At 40.4% G+C, this 22,019-nt stretch overlaps 1 protein-coding gene across 1 annotated transcript; it reads right to left on the reverse strand.

Moving 5' to 3' along the window:
- Nucleotides 1-6,186: 6,186 nt before the first annotated feature.
- Nucleotides 6,187-7,022, reverse strand: LOC118851536 (PRELI domain-containing protein 1, mitochondrial-like). The gene has a single exon (XM_036761016.1). It carries the CDS (start codon nucleotides 6,971-6,973, stop codon nucleotides 6,311-6,313), a length of 663 nt encoding a protein of 220 aa, XP_036616911.1. The 5' UTR covers nucleotides 6,974-7,022; the 3' UTR covers nucleotides 6,187-6,310.
- Nucleotides 7,023-22,019: the final 14,997 nt, after the last annotated feature.

Here is a 22,019-nt window from a genome sequence, read left to right on the forward strand (position 1 = left end):
GTAACCCCCCCAAAAGTGCCTGGCACATGGTAGGAGCTTAATAAATGCTTGTTGATTAACTTCAGAGGACATCTAGTCCAATCTTCTCATTTTACACATGAAGAAACTGAGGCCCAAAGTGGTGATGGGATTGGATTTGAACCCAAGTCCTCTGACTCCTGGTCCAAGGCTACACTGCACCATGCTGCAATAGTACCATGCACCAATCTGCTCACCATGCTGTCTCCAACTTTCACTCTACCCTATCATCTGGAAATCCTGCTGAATATTAGAAAACAACAAAAAGAGATTTGGATTTTTTAATAGAATGTCAGAAAGGATAATAAATACCTCTTCATAAAATGATTTCAAAACCCATCAAGAATCTATTCAAAAAACAAATCCTTTTGTGTCATTTTTTGACTATTCAGCAAAGATGAGGAAAGCTGAAATGGAAATGACATAGCTTTTAAGGAAGGTGAAAATTCCAGCATAAGATTTCTCCCCTCCTTAAAACAGCAATAAAGAGAATCACAATGATACCTGTAAAAAAAAGGATTTATTTAGAAAAAAATAAATACAAGGAGGAGGCCTCAACCTCAAAATAATACTATCTGGAGCTTGTTTGTTGCACATTCTCTGTGTCCTTAAGCCAATCTCTCAGAAATCAAAAATAGCACCGAATTATTTTATCAAACTGAGTTGCTAGGGAAGTCAATGAGGATGTTTGTTTAGAGGTCCCTAAAATGAGAAACAGATCCCAATGTATGAGGCCTCCTTCAAGATGGCCCTGCTTCCCCTGGCCTGAACACTACTGACTCTCTCATTTCATGAAAAGAATAAAAAACTGGACATGGGCCATGGAGGAATGGGAAGGCCCTCATATGTCAGGCACTGTTGGAATCATCCTCTATGTCTCCTTTATAGAAAGGGACAAAGCCACTGAAAACATTCAGGACTTAAATTTTTCCTCTTTCACTGGAGAAAGTGAGCTAATGTCTAATGACTTCTTTCCTTTCTCCTGTTTCCCTTAAATGTCATTGGCCCTGGAAACTCACCACACACACACACACACACACACACACACACACACACACACACACCATCACTGTTGCTCCCTCCTTTAGCTCTGTTACTGACAGAACATGTAAATCGATCCCCAGGTGCCTAGCACTTGAGATAATCAAGGTCTTTCCTGACTTTTCTCATGTATAAAGTGAGAAAATTTCTATTTAACCTGACAACACACAGAAAGAATAATAACTTGTGAAAAGGTGGCAGATTTGCTAGAAAAAAGCAAGAATCTCGGAACTTGAAGTGACCATGGCAGCCATCTGGTCTAATCTGTACCTGAGCAAGAATCCTTTCTACCATATCCATAACAAGTGGGCATCCAATCTTGAAGTCACCTAGTGAAGACCAACCTGCTGTGTCCAAAGACAGGCCATTCCATTTTGGAATCACTCTAGTTAAAATTTTCCTGACATAAAGCTTAAATTACCCTGTCTGTAATATCTACCTACTAGCTCCTAATTTTGCCCTTTGGGGCCAGCTAGAATATAGCTAATCCCTCTTCAACATAACAGCCCTTTAAATGTTTAAATAAGGCCACTTTAATTTTTTTTTTGTTTTGGAAGATCTGAAATATTCAGCAAAATCCTAGGCTGCAGATGAATATATGTGGGAACTAGGAGCAGCTAAGAAAGATGGTCCACCCTCTTGAGAATGATTGAGGGATCATAAGTTCATAGGTCTGGAGCTGGAAAGGACCTCATAGGCCAACCCCTAATTCTGCAGATGAGGAAACTGAGAAAGAGAGATCATATTTTCTAAAGGGTCAGAGGTAGGATATGAACCCACTTCTCCAGAGACAGTGGTAATGATCCTGATGCCTTTGCTGTCAAGGGGGAGAGTTTATTTATACTACTTCGATGCCTCCCAGTTCTATGATCCTGTGACTCCTTGTATTCTTCCTCCTCCCACCAGTGGTTTTCTGGTATCTCTTACACATCTAATGAGCATGGTGTCCATTTATGTCCAATGCTGAAATCCTTTGATTCTGTCATTTTCCAGTTCAGAGATCTCAGGGGACCATGATGCTACTTGATGCAAGCACAAAATTTAGCTTGAAAAAAACAATAGTATTGATATGAACCTTACTTTTAGCTCATTCCTTGTATTTCTACACTGAGTTTCTTTACTTTTGAGAAGATCAAGATGGGGGAGGGGCCCAATGGTAGACTGAAAATCAGAATAAGCTTTCATCATCTCTATGAAGAAAGCCCCACTAAGACGGGTGGTTCAGTGCCATGGATTTCCTTAAACTTTAGGGAAGAGAGACACAATGATCTGCCCATTTTTTTTTCTGAAACAGATAGCCCTGACCCTATCATTCTATTAGAGTTCTATCACACTATTCTGTCTCATATCTAGAGAAAACAATCACTGAGGAATAGGCGGCAGGGAAGCTGAACTTTTTGTTTTCCAGAAGCATACTGTCTAAGTCATACTGTTTGTCTGCTTCTCTCCCTCTTTCCCTCCTTCTGTCTCCCTCTCCTTCCCCCTCCCTTTATTTTTTATAAAATAACTATTCTCTGGGGAGGGATGCAAATAGACTTAAGCATGGGAGTAGGGCTGAGGGGGAGAATCCCAACCAACATTGATTCTGAAGCATCTAAAAGTGCCACCAGACATATCAAAGGAGTGTCATGGAATTCTGAGAAATAAGAATGTAAGCTTTCCTTAACTTTTAGGGGAAAGGGTTGCAAAAATAAGTATTTTCAAGGTTTCACAAATCCAAAAGTTCTAGGAATCAGTGCCTAGAGATCACTGGTGAAAATCTACAGTCCCAGGAGTTCACTAACTTTCCAAATAGAATAGCCCCCAATTAGAGTTAATTCTCAAACCTACTTTTATTTCTTTGATTATCCCTTTTCCCCTTCAAGAGGACCTAGAGTTAGGTATGCAAGATTACTGACTGGTGTGTGAGTGCTTTCCCCCTTACAGGTATGGTTACTCATGATGGGAGTAGCCCAGAGACAGGTGAAAAGATGGAGAAGTTGGTAAACTTTAGAGCTTGGGGACTAGAGTAATTTACATAATTAAAAGCTGGTTGGGTACGAACAGGTATCCTGGCAGGTGGAGAAGAGAGGAGTAAGACAGAAGCAGCAGCTTCTCATTTAAGATGGTATTAGCATGGAGAGTAGAAAGTCACTAGTCTGCCTATTCCCTAAAGATACCTGGACCTTGCCAATCATTCCTGCCTCTGAACCCTTAGGACCACCAGGCCTTTCCATCCGCCCTGCAACTGCACCTTCCCATATGAGCTGTCTCTTGCAATTAGAGCGGGAGTTCTTGAAAGTAGGGACAATCTTCTTTTCCTATTTGTATCTCTAAGACTTAGCACATTGCTTGGCATGTAGTAAGTGCTTAGTAAATACCTTTTTATTCATTCATTCATTCACGCATTCCCTACCTAGAGAAGAATTTCAAGTAAGAGAGAAACAACACCTGGGAAGTATGAAATAGCTTGGTGGTACACTGGAGAGTGTGTGGGTCCAGCTTCAGAAAGTTCCAAGTTCAAAGCTGGCCTTCAAACACTAGCCGTGTAACTCTGGGCACATCACTTAACGATGGTCTTCCCCAGTTTCCTGAACTATTTAATGGGAATAGTAACAGTACCTACCTTCCTGGGTTGTGAATATCAAATGATATAATATTTGTAAAGTGCTCAGCACGGTACTTGGCACACAGTAGGTACTTAATAAATGCTAATTTCTTTCCTTCCTAAGAGAGAAGGTTCAGAGATTTTCACATTTCAAGTGAGCAACCTTTGTTTTTCTTAAGTTGCTAATAACATGATTTGTTTTTAAAGCAGTCATTTCTGGATTCATCCTTGTCTACTTGCTCAGGATTTGAACTTTCTCTTGTGACCATGAAAAAGTTAGAAATTAAAACCCAATATAGTAGCTATGTTGGACATTACATGTGCCATTATGTATGGCCCCATAAAACCCCCTTCTCTCCTCCCCCAATTGTGTATCTATTGAGAAGAAGGTGATAGGTTTCACCATCCATCTCCCAGACCAAGACTGGTTTCTATCTATCTATCTATCTAACATCTATCCATCCATCCATTCATTTATTTATCTATTCATTCATTTAGCTATTTATTTATTTAATTTTTACAATTCCTTGAGGATCCTCTTCCTTGTCATACTCTTTTATTGTAGTCCTTGCGAATGTCATTCTCCTAGTTCTGCATCATATAAGCCAAGCATTCAGAGAAATTGCAATGACTTGGCCATGGTCTCATGGCCAGGAAGTATCAGAGACAGTATCTGGATGCAAGACTTCCTAACTCCAGATGCAACACAATGCATTGCATTGCATTGCATACATGCAACACCATTATGGTGATCTAACTCTTCATTACAATATAGATAGATGCTGGTGGCAGGGAATGAAGGAGTGGGGATAAGTGAGGAAAACAATCAGGAATCTTGGCACTAAGCAGTCCTGGGGTCAACTCAATCTGGCATAGAAAAAGCTCTGCCCTATAAAATAGCTAAAATAATACGAAAGGGAACCAGGGAGAAAGAGCCCTTCAAGCCCAAGGATATACAATTAAAATAGGAATTTAATGAAGCAAGGAATAAGAATGACTATGGACTTTCAATTAGGTACCAGCCAAAAAGAAAAAGAAAAAAAGAGACAGCAAGGAGGGGCCTGGCCACTGGAATATTCTGCTTATCAAAAGGCCACGGCCTCACCTCCCACCTCCAAATGCATGACTTTAGAATACTCAATGATTCAACCTTTGGGAAAGTAAAGTAATGAACTGTGAAATAGTATGTTTTTTTCCTCCTTTAGGAAAGCAATGGAGAGACCTCTTTCATTTCCCAAGTTATCAGTTTGTTCTCTTCTAAGATTATACGTCTGGATTCTTTTCACCCATTCTCATCTTTCCAAGAGCTTCAAATATTTGATTCAGAAAGAAGCATATCTTAATAAAATGTATCTATGTAATTGGTGAGGCTGCATGGAAAACCAGAGAGGATCTTGGTCTTGGAGCCAAGGGTGATCGGAAATCTGATATTGATTCTGAAATATTAGCTGTGTGACCTTAGATGAGTTACTTAAATGATCTGAATCTGTTTCCCCTTTTGTAATACTAAAAATTACTTACCTAACTGGGTTGTTTTAGAAGCCAAATGAAATTTATTTAAAATTATGTGCCAACATGAAATCATTATATAAATGCCAATAGTTATGACTATTATTATCATCATCATTATGAAAAATCTCTGATACAGTTTATTTAAATGATCTGAATCTGTTTCTCCTTTTGCAATACTAAATACTACATCCCAAAATTGTTTTACAGACCAAATGAAATCACTATATAAACGAAATCTCTAGTCATCATCATCATCATCGTCATCATCATCATCATCAGGAAAAAGCTCTGATTCGGCTTACTTAAGCATCTGAATCTCACTTTCCCTTTTTGTAGAATGAAGATAATACTGATTTTACCTATTTCACTAGGTCATTTTAGGGAACAAATGAGATTTATTTTAAAGGTCTTTGCCAATCTGAAATCATTACATAAACGCCTGCCATTATGATTAGTAAAAAGCAATGATGTAGATTTGTGAGTCTCCATGTAGCTCATATTTCAGAGTCTCCTTAGTTTTGAATACTGTAACGTTCAGACATTGTGTTTGTCTCTATGATTAAGCTGTTTGTTTGTTATACTCAGTTAGCCCAGCTCCATTTTGTTTAATTGCTACTCTTCACAATCTGGTGAGAAAGCTGCATTTCATTAAGAATTCAGCAAGCCCTATAAGCCTCCAGAAGGAAGAACACAGTAGAATATCACTGACATATCTGACCATGACCTTGGACAAGTCATTTAACTGGGCCTCAGTTCCATCCACATCTGCAAAATAAAGGAGTCAGACTAGATGTTCTGAGGTTTGTTTTAATTCTAATTTAATGAATCCATGATCCCCCTGATCAGTGTATTATATTAGGAAATTCTCCATCCATGCCCCTCTGCAAACTGAAGAAACCAACTGCCTTACTTTTAAATACTCTTTTTTTTGCACTGAAAATTGATTTTTAATGATAAATTACAACTCGGACACAGGGCGGGTAATGGGACGAGAGCTGGATTGTCTGTGGGGGTGCATTACATTGATGGTCTCAGGGGCTGGGGCTCCAGGCCCAATGCCAAATCTTGCCAAGAGGCTCTCAGCCTTGGGTACTGGCGATCTGGGAGGGCAGCAGGGCCTCTTGTTGCAGGGGAAGCAGTAGGATGACTTCTTTAAACATAGTGTTGCTGCTGCTGCTGCTGCTTCTTGGTGGCGGCCTTGCTGGCCAGGTCCTTGGCCTTCTCGGTAGCTGCCAAAGCAGTTTCCTTCGCCTTCTCAGTTGCTTCCTTAGCTGTTTCAACAAGTGTCTTAGAAGGAGCTTCACCTTGCAGCTTGGCCAGGATGTACTCAAAGCCTTTGATGGTCCTGGTCAGGTTACTTTTGAATCTAGCTAGGCTGAACTCCTGCACAGCTCTGGAGACCCCGAACAAACTGGAGGAGACCCAGGCCTCCCGTCGGATTTCAGTCCAGCCACTGTTTTCAGGGTTCACACAGTAAACACATCTTTCCTCCACCACCATCAGCCGGTCATGGTTGATGTTCCAGGTGAAAGTGGTCATGGTCTGGTTCTGTGGGTCCACGATAGAGTCCTCGAGGATGTACACCGAGTGAGCTACATTAGCAGGAAAGAAGCGCTCCGCCCAGCGGGGCATGCGGTTGGTTTTCGTTAGAAGCCGCCTGGACAGCAGCTTCCAATCGGGGGTCACCTTCCGGTGCACGATGTCCTCCGTCAGCACATGCTTGCTGTAGGGGTTGGGGTAACGCTGCCAGAAGGCAGCAAACACTTGGTCCCAAGAGCTCCGGAGCATGCTCTGCCCCAGGAAATACTTCACCATCGTCCCGGCGGGGGTCGGGGTCGGGGCAGTGTCAGGGGGCGCACAGCATGGGGAGTAGGGGAAAGATGGGTCGCCAGGCTCGCGCTCTCCGTCACCGTCCCAAAGCCGTAGTCGCCGCGGCCACCATGAGGGGGTGTCCGGCCACTCGGCCACTTTTAAATACCCTTAACTGGAATCTTAGGCTAAAGTTAAGAGAAGCTTAGTTTCCAGAACAATGGAGGAGATAGTTCCATCATCTTCTGGCCAGGTCAGACTATGTTCAGAGATGTGTTCAATTCTGGGGACGACCTTTAAGGGATGCTCTTGGGAAGTTAAAGAGTGTCAAGAGGAGGGTGACCAGGATGGGGAAGGGAATTGTGATCTCACCATAGAAAAATGAGCTGAATGAAGTGGGGAAGAGACAATTTAGGTAGAAACATGACAACTGCTTCTAACTACCTGAAGGGTTGGCACATGGAAGAAGCATTGGATTCATGCTCCATATCCCCAGAGCTCGGAGGAAGAGGTCATGGATAGACATTGTCAAGAGACAGATTTGGTACTATTGAAAGGAAAATCTTTCCAACAAGTAGAGTTAAACAAAAATTGAATGCATTTCCTTGGGAGCTGTTAGCTCCCTCTCATTAGAATACTTCAAACATTCCTGACTTATCAGGAATACTTTGTAGAAAACTTTCAGAAACAAGTTGGCCCACATAGCATCCTAGGTTCCTTCTATTTGTGACACTCTTTGACTGATGAGTTACTATTTCCAACCACTTCTGGGACTACCATCTCCTACAACAGTCACAGGGGACCAAGGAAAACCACAATGTCATGTCTGAGTCCAGAATGTGGCTCTTTCTTGGACAAACTGCTCAGGGTCCAACACAAGATTATGGACTATGAAATTTCATGAGATGGTGTAATGTTGGTAGTGATGAAGATGGCACCCTGAGTTGAAAGGAGGTTACCTGGAGAAGGTGAGGGGCATGAGCCCAAGGGCAGAGGTATGGATGAGATGGAGGAGCTCAATATGGCATAGGGCTTTGTTCACAATAGGCACTTAAGTGTCCATTGCCATCTAGTCTAGTGCTGTTTTTTGGAATCAATGTTTATTAGCGATTGGGTATTGTTTTGTCTCCAGATATAAGCTCATCCTGAGAACAGTAACAAATACATATACACATGCAGAGGGGTGTGTGTGTGTGTGTGTGTGTGTGTGTGTGTGTGTGTAGGCTGTGTATACATTTGTTTTTCTTTATATAATTGTATATATACACATATACATATATACATACATAAACATAGATAGATATGGATATAGATATATATATAGATATAGACATAGACATAGACATAGATATAGATATAGATATAGTCTTGACTTGTGATCTTATTGGCATAAGGAACTCCTGATGAGGAAAATCTCTCCCCAAAGTAATGGGTATCTATTCTGCAAGTTATATTTTTATTGACTTGCCTGGGGCAGTGCTCTCCAAACATCTTTTACTATACTCCTTTTTTCAGAAAAAAAAAGAAAGAAAAAAAATTGAGCACACTCCCTCAATACGTATTTTTGCTTATTTAAATTATATATACGTGCTATTGTACTGTTGCATATATTTAAAAAACATGCAAAAATAGAAATTTACAAAGGATGAAATGAAAATGAAATAATATTTGATCCCAGAGGCAATGGGGAGCTATTAGAGCAGAGGTCATTAACCTTTTAGGTGTCATGGATTCCTTGGGCATCTAGTAAAACCCTTTCAGATTCATGTTTTTTAACTAAAATGCATAGGATTACAATGGAAACCCATCAGATTGAAACAGAGATGCAATTGTTTTTGTTATTTTGTTTTTTCATCCAAGATTGAGAGAGCCATTGAGATTTACCCACAAAATCTGGGTCAAGAACCCTGCCCCAGAATTTACTGAGTGGGAGAATAACATTATTAGATCTGTACTTTGAGAACACCAATTTGACAAGTGCCCAGAGGAAGGACCAGCATGAGGAGGTGGGGGAGACCAGGGAGGAGACTTTTGTAATGACCTAGGCAAAAGATGATGGGGGCTGGAACCATACTGGTGGCTGTATGAGTGAGGAGACGAGGATCGATGCGTAAGATGTAGTCAATGGAAATGCCAGATTTGGCATTTGATGAAATATGTAGAATGAGGGAAGATAAAGAATTGAGGATGATGCAGAGATTGCAAACCTGGGATACTAGAAGGATGGTGTGGAAATGAGGAAGTTTGAAAATGGGATAAGATTTGGGGGGGAAGACAACATAACGAGTGTTGCAGTGCAGCAAATGACGAACTATCCGTGGGTGTTCATCGTGGGCTATTCATTCCCTCTGTCCCACCCAAAATGAAAATGCTCAGAGTGCTCTGCTCAGTGTGCAGGGACCCACAGAGACCACCTGTGGAGAGATTCCTCAGAACTACCCTGAGGCGATCCAGGTGGGAAGGCTGGATGGAAGGCAGTGGGAATTGTGCCTACACACCTTCAGATACAAGTGCCCAGATGTGGTTGCATTGAAACTGCCATTGCCAGGTGGAGAAGGGCACAACCATAGAAGGCCAGCTAGGTTGGATTGGGGAATGTTGGGCAATACTGAGTGAAAGGGAGTGGGATTGTTTTGAGACACAATTCTCACAGCTGACTATTACAGGAAGGGTGGGATGAGACCTGTTATTCCTGCTCTCCTATTGAATTCACTCCTTGGAATCCTTCCCTGTACTCCCACTCTAGAGACCACTGGTCTAGGGCCCTGAGAAGTTAAACGACTTTTCCAGGGTCACACAGTCATATGTCAGAGACAGGAAAATGTTTGACTGATTTCTTTTATACAAAAATAGACAGTAAACTCCATGAAGGCAGTAACCATTTCGGTTTTGCCTATTTCCCCAGTACCTAGATCGGAAACTCTCACATAGCAGATACTTAATAAAAGCCTATATAAGTATAGCACTGAAAAGTTGAAATTTATGCATGATTCTATTCTGATGCCAGTAAGATTTGTTCTAGCCTCCACATAGATAAGAAGACAGCTGGTCACCATCCTCTTTGAATAACCCATCATATACTTGAAGATTATTAAGTTAAAACTTTCCCTGTCTTCTCATGGTTAAACAAACCATATTCCTTTGGTTTTTCCTTATGATTGCTGGTTCTCCTCAATCAACTTCTTCCCTCTCTGTGTCCTTTCCAATTTCTATAAAGGTCCTCCCCACTTCCCAATTTAACAGTAGTCTAAAACTAGAATTGCCTGGTCGCAAACACTATAGAAGGGTGGTTTGATCTTCTTAAAAGTATGTTGTACAAGCAAAATATCTCCCAATGTCAGACTTATAATTAAGACACCACAGCTTTGGCTCCTACTCCTCAAAAAGTACAAGCTTAGCCAGGTTTTCTAAGACAAGCTACAGCCGCGAATGTAAGAACCTTTGGGATTGCAGTGTGATTCACAAACAGTTCAAAAGGAGAGAGTTACTCTCAAAAAAACCTGTAGGTATGGTAGATTACCCCAAGCATTTAGATAGTGTGTGTATGTGCATAGATATAGACCAGGAGATTTGAACCTTTTTTATGTCATGGACCCACTTTGACAGTCTAGGGAAGCCCACGGATCCTATTCTCAGAAGAATGCTCAGCTAGCTGACACAGGGGATAGAATGCTGGGTATAAAGTCAGGAAGATCAAGGTTCGAGTTCTGCTTCTGTCACTAGTCATGTGAACCTGGGCAGGTCATTTAACCTCTGTCTGCCTCAGTTTCCACATCTGTAAAATGAGTGCTAACAATAATCGCACCTGCCTCACAGGCTTTTTGTGAGGATCAAATAAGATAACACAAGTAAAGCAATTTGCAAATGATTCTGTGTCATGAAAGTGCTAGTTTATTATTATTATTATTAATTACTATTTGAAGGAAATGCTAAGTTTCAACTCAAGATTTGTTAAAATCAAGATGTAACTTTTTGCCCATCCAAGTTCACAGACACCTTGGGGACCCAATGGGGCCCATTTTTTTCCAAAGAGAGAGCCAGGTTTCCATTAGCAGAAGGTAGAAAGAGTGTGAGATAAAGAAGTCCAGAATGAAGGGGAGTAGTTTATAGGCAGAGGAGAAACTCCAGAAGAAGCGACGAGAGAGAACAATAGGGAGCATGGGGGGAGAGAATTATTGGCTGGAGACAGATGACTGTGTGTGGGAGGTAGCACAGGAAGGCATTTCCATCTTGGCAGAGTGGACATTGGCTCAAAAGGCATAGAGAAGCAGCAGATGGTGTTTTATGACAAATACCTGATACCTTATATGGCTTCTCACTCCAAAAGCTTGGGAGATGAAGAGAGGCAACCACGAGTGTGACCAAGGTATCAGAGTCTGTCAACAGGTCATCCACCAATAGGCTATATTCACACCCGAGGCCATGTCCTTTACCTGGTTCCAAGATGGCGGGGAATGAGGTATACTCAAAAGAATCACCAAACATGGTCTGTGTACTTCCTTGGCTCTTGATCGGTGTGGGAGGATCTGGGTCATGCTAGATAGAGCCTCTGGGGTTCTGGATGCCTGCAAACACAGATCTTCTAGCTCCTCAGAGTCTTTGGAAGTCACATCAACTTGCTCAGTCATCGATGATGAACATAAAGTAAATGATTCCTCTCTTAAAACAAAGGGTTCCTCACTTTCCATCTAACATTGTTGATGCAACTTTCCCAAAGTACGTAACTTCATCCTAAAGCTCACAATTTAGTCATTTAAGTATCTAGGCACTCATGCCCCATGTTGTATACAGACATACACACGTAACTACACATACATGTATGCATGTGTGTTCGTATGTACATGTGTACAATATAATGTTTTCATATAGATGAGAGGCAATATAATATTACAGAGAGTAAGTTATACTAGGAGTTGAGAGGATCTGGGTTTGACACCTGCCTGTCATTTCCTCATTAACACAATGAACCTCCTATAAAATGAGTGTAATAATTTTCCCTGCTATATAGCCTGGTTGAGGATTAGATAAGAGTATATAAATTATTTCACACATGTCAGTTACTATTACCACTATCATCATTATTATTATTTTGTTTTTTTAATTAACTGGCCAATTATTTTATAGTTGTGTATGTGGAATATCATCATTTTCCAAACTGGTATGATCACTTTTGTTTGTCTTGGATGATTATTATATTATATCAATTTGTCAAGGATCTGTCACTTTGGCAGGATGGGAATTCCCTTGACCAGCTCTGTTAGAAACTCATTTGTAACAGACTCAGAGGAGTAATGAGACTTGTCCATGATGGCTCACAAGCTAATGAATGTCTGAGGTGGGATCTGAGCCCACTTCTTCCCAACACCAAGTCCAGGCCTCTGCCTGCTGCACCAGGCTGCCTCCATGATGCCACCATTAGGTGGATTTTCCTGACACGGTTGATTAGTCTCTTGCCCACTGGTCTTTCAATCTAAATATGGATAAAGGATGTTTTAAAGGTGGGGCAGGGGGTGAATGAGGCCTGAAGAAAACTGACAAGAGAGAGAAGAAACTGGTTTAATGTTATTGGCAATGACTTCAATAGGGAAGCAGGTTAATTCTTGAGAGAGGTCCTGGGGGCAGGAGAATGAACATTCGACCTGGATTTAGGGATTGCAGTATCATAGACCTATGAGCTGGAGGAGATCCCAGAGGCCATCTAGTCTAGCTCCTGCCCCACTCTCCTTGCCTTGTTCAGTCACTTTTTAGTTGTGTCCAATTCTTCATGACCTTATCTGGAGTTTTCTTGGCAAAGATACTGGAGTGATTTGCCTTTTACTTCTCCAGTTCATTTTGCAGATGAGGAAACTGAGGCAGACAGAGTTAAGTGACTTTCTCAGGGTGACCTAGCTTAGTAAGTGTCTGAGGTCAGATTTGAACTCAGGAAGATGAGACTTTCCGACTCCAGGCCCAGAACTCTAGCCACTGGATCACCCAGCTGCCCTAAATCTTATAGAACTATGATGAGTTGTTTACTGAATACACTACATACAAAGGAATATCACAAAATTGCAGCGGTAAAGTTGAGCTGTGGTGGCCCAGATGGGGCCTGACTCCAGGTCTGATGCTGTATCCGCTGTGCCTCTCTTCCTTCTTCCCTTGGATAGTTTCTACTTACCCTGTATATAGCATCATCACGGTATCTTTCATTTATATACCATTTTAAGGTTTGCAAAACACTTCACATATATTCTCACAATAACCTTGGGAGGTAGGTGATATTATTATATACAAAAGGTTAAGTGACTTGCCCAGGGCCACAAAGCTGGTATCTAAGGCAGGATTTGAACTCAGGTCTTCTTGACTCTAAGTCCAGAAATCTACCTACTGTACTCACCCGTAAAACTAGTGAATCAGGGGCAGCTAGGTGGCGCAGTGAGTAGAGTACCGGCCCCGGATTCAGGAGGACCTGAGTTCAAATCCAGCCTTAGACACTTGACACACTTACTAGCTGTGTGACCTTGGGCAAGTCATTTAACCCCAATTGCCCTGCCGTCCCCCCTCCAAAAATATAAGAAAGAAAACTAGTGAATCAGACTAGATGACCTCTCCTGTCCCTGTCATTTCAAAGTCTCTGATCCTCTGCTCCCAAGTGTGACAAGTGCTCTGCCCAACCAACATGGCAGCCAGGTTCTATTAGCAGCAGCTGGGGGCACAGTGGATAGAAGGTTGCACCTGACATCAGGAAGAACAGAGTTCAAATCTAGCCTTAGACACTTAGCAGTATGACCCTGGGCAAGTCGCTTAACCACTTTCTGACTTAGTTTCCCCATCTGTAAAATGTGGATCTTCATACATCAACCTTCCAGGGTCGTTGTAAGGATCAAATGAAATAATATTTCTAAAGTTGTTTATAAATCTTAAAGCCCCACCTAACTGGTAGCTCTTATTATAATGTTGTTCTGGTTGTTGTGGTTGTTATAAGGGCATGAGGTCTTGAATCTTATCATTTAGGCTGCCATCAGACATTGAAATAAATACTATGCTTACACACAAACACACACACACACACAAACACACACACACTCCCTTCAGTTGTATTGACAACTTCTATCACGAATCATCCTTTAGAAAGGGGCCTGAGGGTGGCTTGTCATTCTAAGCATGAGAGAAGAAAGCTTAATTGTCAGAGCAGGGGAAAACAATTAATTTAAAAGCAAAGGGAAGGCCACCTGGAGGTATGTTTGACTAGGGAATGAGCAAAAAGTGAGATAGAAGGTGAGGGGGAAAGGTGGAAGAAAGATGAAGCTGGATTCAGAGCCCAGTGACCTCTCCCACTTGAAGCATGAATCAAAACAGGCTTCATTCCTTTCAACTGGGGATTCAGAGCTCTGGGTGATGGGCAAGCGATGTTGGTGTCAAACTGCGAGGTCATCTCTTTAAGGCAATTAGCAAAGGCTCCTAGTCTAAGACATCTCCCTGGGTTGGCTCCTCAACATGCCTGATTAGAGGCAGTTGGAAGCTCATGGGGCGATCTCAGTTTCTTTTCTGCTAGCTCTGAGGAAGGATTTGAAAGATCATACTGAGAACTGCTCACTTCTCTTTGGGGACGCTTCCACGAAGCTCAGCTCAGAGGAGTCATTGGAAAATACTGTTAGGGATGAAAGACTTTCTATTTGTAAGTGTTCATTAAGAATGATACAGATTGCCTAATTAATACAGATTAAAAATGCAAGCACTTTCTGTCCAATAGACATTTTTAAAAAGTGTGATTTCTGAAGGTAGAAAAAAAAGTCTTGGCAATTTCTTAGAAATTGAAATAGAAATCTAATTCTACGACTTGGAAGAGGAAAAGTCATAATATTTTCAAGAAAAAAAATATAAATGCCAACAGTATGAAATGACCAGGTAGGAAAAGAGAAACTAGAAACTAGAAAAGGAGCAAATAATTGGTGAGCTACAAAAGGGGAAAATAAAAAATATACGTATTTTCAAAAATTAACACAGGAGCAGAAACAAACACAACCACCGGATATGGAAATATTCCAATTAAAGAGGAACCTTCCTCCATTACAGAAGTCAATCAAGTCTGATCAGCCTGTAAGATAAGAGAGTTGCAGGACTGATTGATTGGCAGTAAGGATACCACTTTCAAAAGAACTTAGAAAAGTGCAACACGGACTATTGGACATGGCCAGTATTAGTGTTTGTTTTGTTTGACTTTTCTTTGTTACAAGGGTTTTATTTCTTCATGATTCCGACTCTAGGCTTCTCTCCACAGCACATGGATTTCTCATGTCATGACTGTATGATCATTGAAAAAAAAGGAAAAGAAAAGTAGTAACTTTAAAAAAAAATTCTAACTATTCTACCTCCCATCTGATTGCTCCACTGGGAAGAAGAGAGAGATAGCAACTGGAACAGGGGGATTTGGAGTCTGAAACCCAGATTCAAATCTGGCCTCTCCAGTTATTAGGTGGTTTGGTATCTTCACCCCTAAAATGAAGAAGTTGGTCTGAAGGACCTCAGAGGTCTGATTTAGCTTTAAATCTATGATTCTATGACAAGAAAATCTGAGCTTTATATTTCAGAATCATTAGGAGTTAGTCCAACTGGCTTCCTGAAATGAGGCCCATCAGACTGATGTCATATTTAAGGCAAGTGATTCTCAGACATGGGTGTCAGGGGCCTCATGGGATTTCAGGAGCAAGGTCCTGAAAGAGTCATGGAGCACTGAACAATGTTGCTCCAAGGGATGGCACAGAAACCATCTGCTGGTTATCTGATAGGGCGAACCACCCTCTTCCAATTTGGGGGCACTTTCCATGCAGTCCAGACCGCCTGGCCTTTAACCTATGTTATCAGGAGAGATGGGATTTGGGTAAAGAAACTAGGAAGGTCCTAAAAGCCTTTCCTGGGGGTGATTGGATACCCTGCAATGGTTTTGAAGGGATCAATAACAGATGCAGGATGTAACAAATAGCAATCCTAATGAATGTTTGGACCTGGCATAAGTCAAAGAAGCACTTTTATTGCAAATTTAATGAAAATTTAACTGTCTAAAGGGGGAAGTGGGGAGGGAAATGGTGAAAATGATAAAAATCAAACTTTGGAATGGGTTGTGCCCTACTTCTTAAATGCTACCCAGGCCTCTGATGTGTAAACACTGCTTATGGTGGCCTTCCTGATGCCACCCATATGCATGTACTCTCTGACTTAAGGGTAACTTACATCTCTGAAGTCAGCATTTGCATAATAAGATAGCAACTTGATGGTACATTGGCTAGAATGCTAAACCTGGACTTGGAAAGATCTGAGTTCAAATTCACTCGCATGCACTTAGTAGCTGTGTGACCCTAGGCAAGACACTTAATCTCTCCTCTACCTCAATTTCCTCATCTGTAAAACTGAGAAAATAATAGCATCTACCTCCCAGGTTAAAGCCCTATATAAATGCTAGTTATCATCATCATCATCATCATCATCATCATCATCTTAATACATTATCATGTTAGTCTATAACACCATTATATATTAAATGACATAGCAATATAATGTCTATATAATAACAATAATAATGAAAAAAGTTGTAATAATGAATATCACCTAATGCCAGCCTTTTGGAGGCATCTGTCCATTCTTCAAGGCTCATCTCAAAGGTTGCCTTCTCCAAAAGATCTGACGTGACTGTCCTCCCACTCCAGCCCCCATCCCATGCTGGAAATGGGCAGCACCTTTCCTAATCATTAAAGCTGTCCGGAAGTAGGGTGAGCTGCTTTGAGAGGTAGTGGGTTCCCCCTCATTAGAGATCTTTCAAGCAAAGGCTAGATGACCATTTGTTATGTATGTTGTAGGAAGATTCTTTTCCAGATAAGGCTTGGAATAGATGGCTTCTCAAGTCTCTTCTGACTCTGAGAGTTTGTGGGTTCTCCTTTATCTGATGCCACGGCAGTTTAAATGCACAGATGCTTAATCAATCAACAAGTATTTATCAGGTACCCACTAAGCTCCAGGCACTGCGTTGGACATTAGGGATACAAACACAAAAATGAAAAACTCCCTGCCCTCAGGAAGCTTCCTTTCTGTTCCTATTATAACTATGTGTTCTGTGATTAGTATGTAAGGTCCCTGCAAGGGCAAGACTCTTATTTATCCATGTTTCTCTTTCTGTTGTTGTCTTTGTTCAGTCATTTCAGTCATCCCTGACTCTTTGAGATCCCATTTGGGGTTTTCTTGGCAAAGATACTGGAGCAGTTTGCCATTTCCTTCTCCAGCTCATTTTACAGATGAAGAAAATGAGGCAAATGGGGTTTAAGTGACTTGCCCAGGGTCACATAGATAGTAAGTGCCTGAGGCTTGATTTGAACTTATGAAGATGAGTATTCCTGACTTTGGGCCAGGCACTCTATCCACTGTACCACCTAGCTACCCATTTCTCTCTCATTACCTAGCAAAGTTCCTTACATAGAGTAGGCCCCTTATATAAATGTCTGTTGAATTAATTCATAAGCACATAATATATGAAGGATACACACATGTACATGTACACAAAGGATAGAGCGTGAGCCTTGGAATCAGAAGGTTCTGGGTTTCCAATCCCACCAGCTGCATAGCCATGGACATGGACTTAATTTCTCTGAATCTTGGACATCTTTTTAAGACCAAAAGTCATAGATGGGGCATGAGCTGTTGACAGAGAGATACTGATAAACTTATGCTCACACAGTATAAGGAATTATTGGCACTTTAGAACAAATGCATTCATCAATGACAGAGCTGTCAGCTCCAGGTAAGAGGAGAGTTTCAAGGTGATATGTGCCGTTCATCAAAATGACTAGAAAATTCAGATTTTAGCTGCACCCCTCATTGTGACAAGATTGAGCTTTGCTGATAAACAGTTTACAAAACACCCCCTTAAAACAACCTTATGAAGGAAGTCTTATACATATATATATATATACATACACATATATATATATACACATACACATATATACACATATACATATATGTGTGTATATATATGTATACTATATATAATATTCGTATATACATTTGTGTGTGTGTGTATATATATATATACATATATATGTGTGTATATATATATATATATATATATTCCCCATGTTACAAATGAGGAAACTGAGACTGGGATACCTTACAGCTTGTAAGTATCTTAAGTGGAATTTGAACTCAAGTCCAGGACTCAATGTTTGGTCACACTGTCTCACATTTTTTTTTCCTGCTACTATAGGGAAAGATGCTGGCTGATTGATGAGAGGAGAAATTATTTTGAAGAATCCAGAAACACGGCCTCAACATTCATATGGTTTGACACCAATTCGTTGTCTTAGAGGTAGAGGAAGTGATATTTCATGAAGTCGTTCCCCTAGGTAGCTGGAGATGACTTCCAGTATGCTCGTTCATATTTAATAGATATGCAGGCAAGGAGTGTCCTGAAGAAACAAAAGTACCCAACCTCTTTATGGAAATGAATCCGTCACACAAGACTAGAGGCATTAGGTAGATAGACGGAAAATGGTGATGAGAGGTCACTTATCTGGGGACGCTCCAGTATCACTTTCAGACATGGCCACTGATCACAAAAGGGAATTTATTCAGGAACATTCATTTCTAGAATGCTTGGGCTTAAGGGCATTCGTGGGAGAAGCAGGTGTGGGCCTTGGTATTACTCTTCAATAAAATCAATGGAGGTGGATGATGTACAAAACCCATTATATCCCTTCCTAGGGAGGGGTCTTTTCCCTCCTAATAAAAGCAAAACAAATCATGAGAGGCAGAGTACCCTGGAGGACAGAGTCCTGGACCTTGAGTAAGGAAGGCCTAGGTACAAATCTTGCCTCTGACACTTGGAAGCTGTGTGACTCTAGGAAAGTCAATTAACTTTGGTGAGCCTCAGTTGCCTCACCCATAAAATGAGCGTAACAACATGTTCCACTTAGGTTGAGGTGAGACTCAGAAGATGCAACACACTCCAAAGCCTTTTTATACTTTATTTTCTTATTATTATTAAAATGATAATAATAATAAAATAATCATAATCAAATTGTGAGTTTATTGTTCTTAGTGTTAAAATAAGTTTTCTTTTTCCATCCATGCATGAATACTAGGGAGGAACATTCTGGAGAGGGAAGACCGTCATAGTGCCGTCTTCGAAACCCATGAAAGCACATCTCCTTGTAAACTGCTGCTTCATTATTATAAAGTTCAGACTTAAAGGTCCTTATTAATCAACAAATCAAATGCATTCATTTTATGGGTGAGGAAAATGAAAATGAAATTCACAGGAGTGAAGAGATCTATCCAACTTTAAGTAACTTTACAGGAAATAAAAAAGCCTGAATTTGAATACAGATCATTTAGCTCTGAATGCAATACGCTTTTCACTACACTAAGCTAATATAAAAGTTAACAGTGGAGGTCTTCTGGCCAAGGTGACTGCTTGAATAGAGGCAAAACACCCCATTTTCACATAATTAATCCAATAAAGATAAAAACTCAAAATTCATATTAGGTAGAATCATGATCAAGAAATCTAATGAGAAACTATAATAACTAGTGACTGCTTTTCTACTCCAGAGCTGTGCAGAAAGTGAACCAGAAGTCACAGACAACAGGAAATAGCAGCAAAGCCAGAATCAACATAGACAAACAAGATGGCAGATGCCCAGCTCAGTCAGAGGCAGGCTATAGACACATGTAAACTCCAGGGATCTGTGTCTAGAGACAGCAAGAGCAAAGACACACACCTCAAACTCCTGAGTCCCAAAGAGAGTTCAGAAAGTTCCAGAGTGATCAGTAAACCCTAGGGTAGGGACATCGGAAGCCCCAAGGAGCAGCAGCAACCAATTCAGTGCAGCAGCAATCAAACCAGGACAGCCTAGGTGCTCCCAGGTTCCCAACACTCTTTCCTGAAATTCCAGAGAGGGCCCTGAAGATCAAAGATCCATAGGATCCTTGACCGTAGGAGATGGAGATCAGCCTAGGAACCCAGGGTAAGACCAAGAAAGACTGGCCAACCTACTCAAAAATGAAGCAGAAGGTAGAGACTGGTCTTAGCACAATTCAGGAAGTAAAGTTGGAGAGATGAATCAACCTAAAAGACACTGACCAATATAAAACATAACTGTACATCTAGGGATCCCCTAAAATAGGCCTGCACAACATACAGCCTGCCATCTATTTGCTGTCTGTCAAAGTGGCCCACCGACTTATGTTGTACAGACCTGCCCAAGGATATTAGCCTTCCTCATTACTTCTTCAAGGGCCAGCGAACCCTGTTAGCTCTGTCTGAGAATAGCCTTGGGGCCTGAAGATGATTTGAGCCACAGCTACATCTTCTACTTTTTTTGTGGGCCGCCAGAGATCTTTTGGCAGGCTAAATGTTGTGCAGGTCTGCCCTAAAAAAAGGTGCAATGACTGAAACTAGATAGTGAAAGGGGAAAATGAACTCTCCAGAAGACCTATATGAAGACCCAGAAGAAATGAAGCAAGAGATCGAAAAATGAAAGAAAACTCTGGAGAAAAGACTGAAAGAAGAATAAAGAGCAGTGGTAAACCTAAGCCAAGTAAAGGACTCCCTCAAAAGGAGAATAAGCCAAATAGATCAATACTCCATGAAATGGCAAGAAACATTAGAACAAAATAAAAATATCGAAAAAAAACAGAAGAAAATATAAAAATACCTGCAATACTGATGCCAAAAAGAAAACCATTGAAAAACATTTTTAAAAAATATGTAGAAATAGATTGAAGAAAATTCAAAGTATGTACAGAAAGTAATATGTAAGATTTCTTATTTTTTTTAAATTAGCAGCATGAAACAGGGGTTCATAGCTTCATATACCACCATCTTTTCATATGTTTTGCTGTATTCATGGAAATGCTCTTTTTTAGTGTTTAAGTTTAGAATAAAAAAAAAACTTAACAATAATAGGAAGTCACTTGAAAAGCTGCCAAACGCTCTGGGCTTCAATGACAATAGTGCTTGTTGAGATATTTAATTTGATTTCAAACTTAGGAGCTGTTTTGAATCCAGCAAGTTGGTTATCTATACCCACAATGTTCAGAAAAAACACAGTCTTCAACTAAGCAGTCAACAACATTTACTAAGCACTAAGTTTACCCCTGGACTACTGTTTTCATGATCCAAAAGAACAAATTGTTTTCAAAGAATTAACTAGTTCAAAATATCTACTCTGAGACCCAACTGGATAAATAAATTGTTTATTGTCTGCTATCCATGAATACAGTGCTATTCTGGTCTATTTATCTGCATTGACCACTCAAAAATCAGAGTTGGAATTCTCATCAAAGTTAAAGCTCTGTGGTTATAATAGCTTGATGACTGCTTTTATGAAATCAACTCTAAAATCACTCTTATTCTTACCCTTAGAAATTGTTATTTAAAAAAAAAAACTTCCATTTTTTATAACTAAAATATCACGTTGAACTCATTCTTGGCTTTCTAAATTTTAAACAGCCTAAAGCAGTAGAATAATGAGCCAATCCAGCCATCTGAAACAGTACAGGTGAAACAAAAATATTTTTAGCAGCTCTTTTCACCGTGGCAAAGAAATGGAAATAAGGGGAGTATACATCATTTGGGGAGTGGCTGAACAAATGATCATAGACAAGTATGATGGAATACTCTTGTGATGTGAGAAATGATGAAAGGGATGGTTTCAGAGAAACCTGGGAAGATTTGTATGAAGTGATCCAGAGTGAAGTAAGCAGAACCAGTAGAATAATAACATTATAAAGACAGACAGCTTTGAAGGATTAAGAACTTTGATCAATGATTTCTGGAGACCAATGTTGAAGAATGTCACCCACCTCTAAACAGAGAAGTGATCAATTCAGGGTGCCAATATATATATATATATATATATATATATATATATATATATATATATATATATATATATATATATATATATATATATATATATATATTTACAAGGATTTTCTTTTTCTCTTTTCCCAGGGGAGATGCTGATGTTGGAGGTAATTGGGGGGTGGGGAGATGAGAAAAACAAATGCTTGTTAACTG

Source organism: Trichosurus vulpecula, chromosome 5 (assembly GCF_011100635.1).
Source record: "Trichosurus vulpecula isolate mTriVul1 chromosome 5, mTriVul1.pri, whole genome shotgun sequence".
In the NCBI taxonomy this organism is placed as follows: Eukaryota; Metazoa; Chordata; class Mammalia; order Diprotodontia; family Phalangeridae; genus Trichosurus; species Trichosurus vulpecula.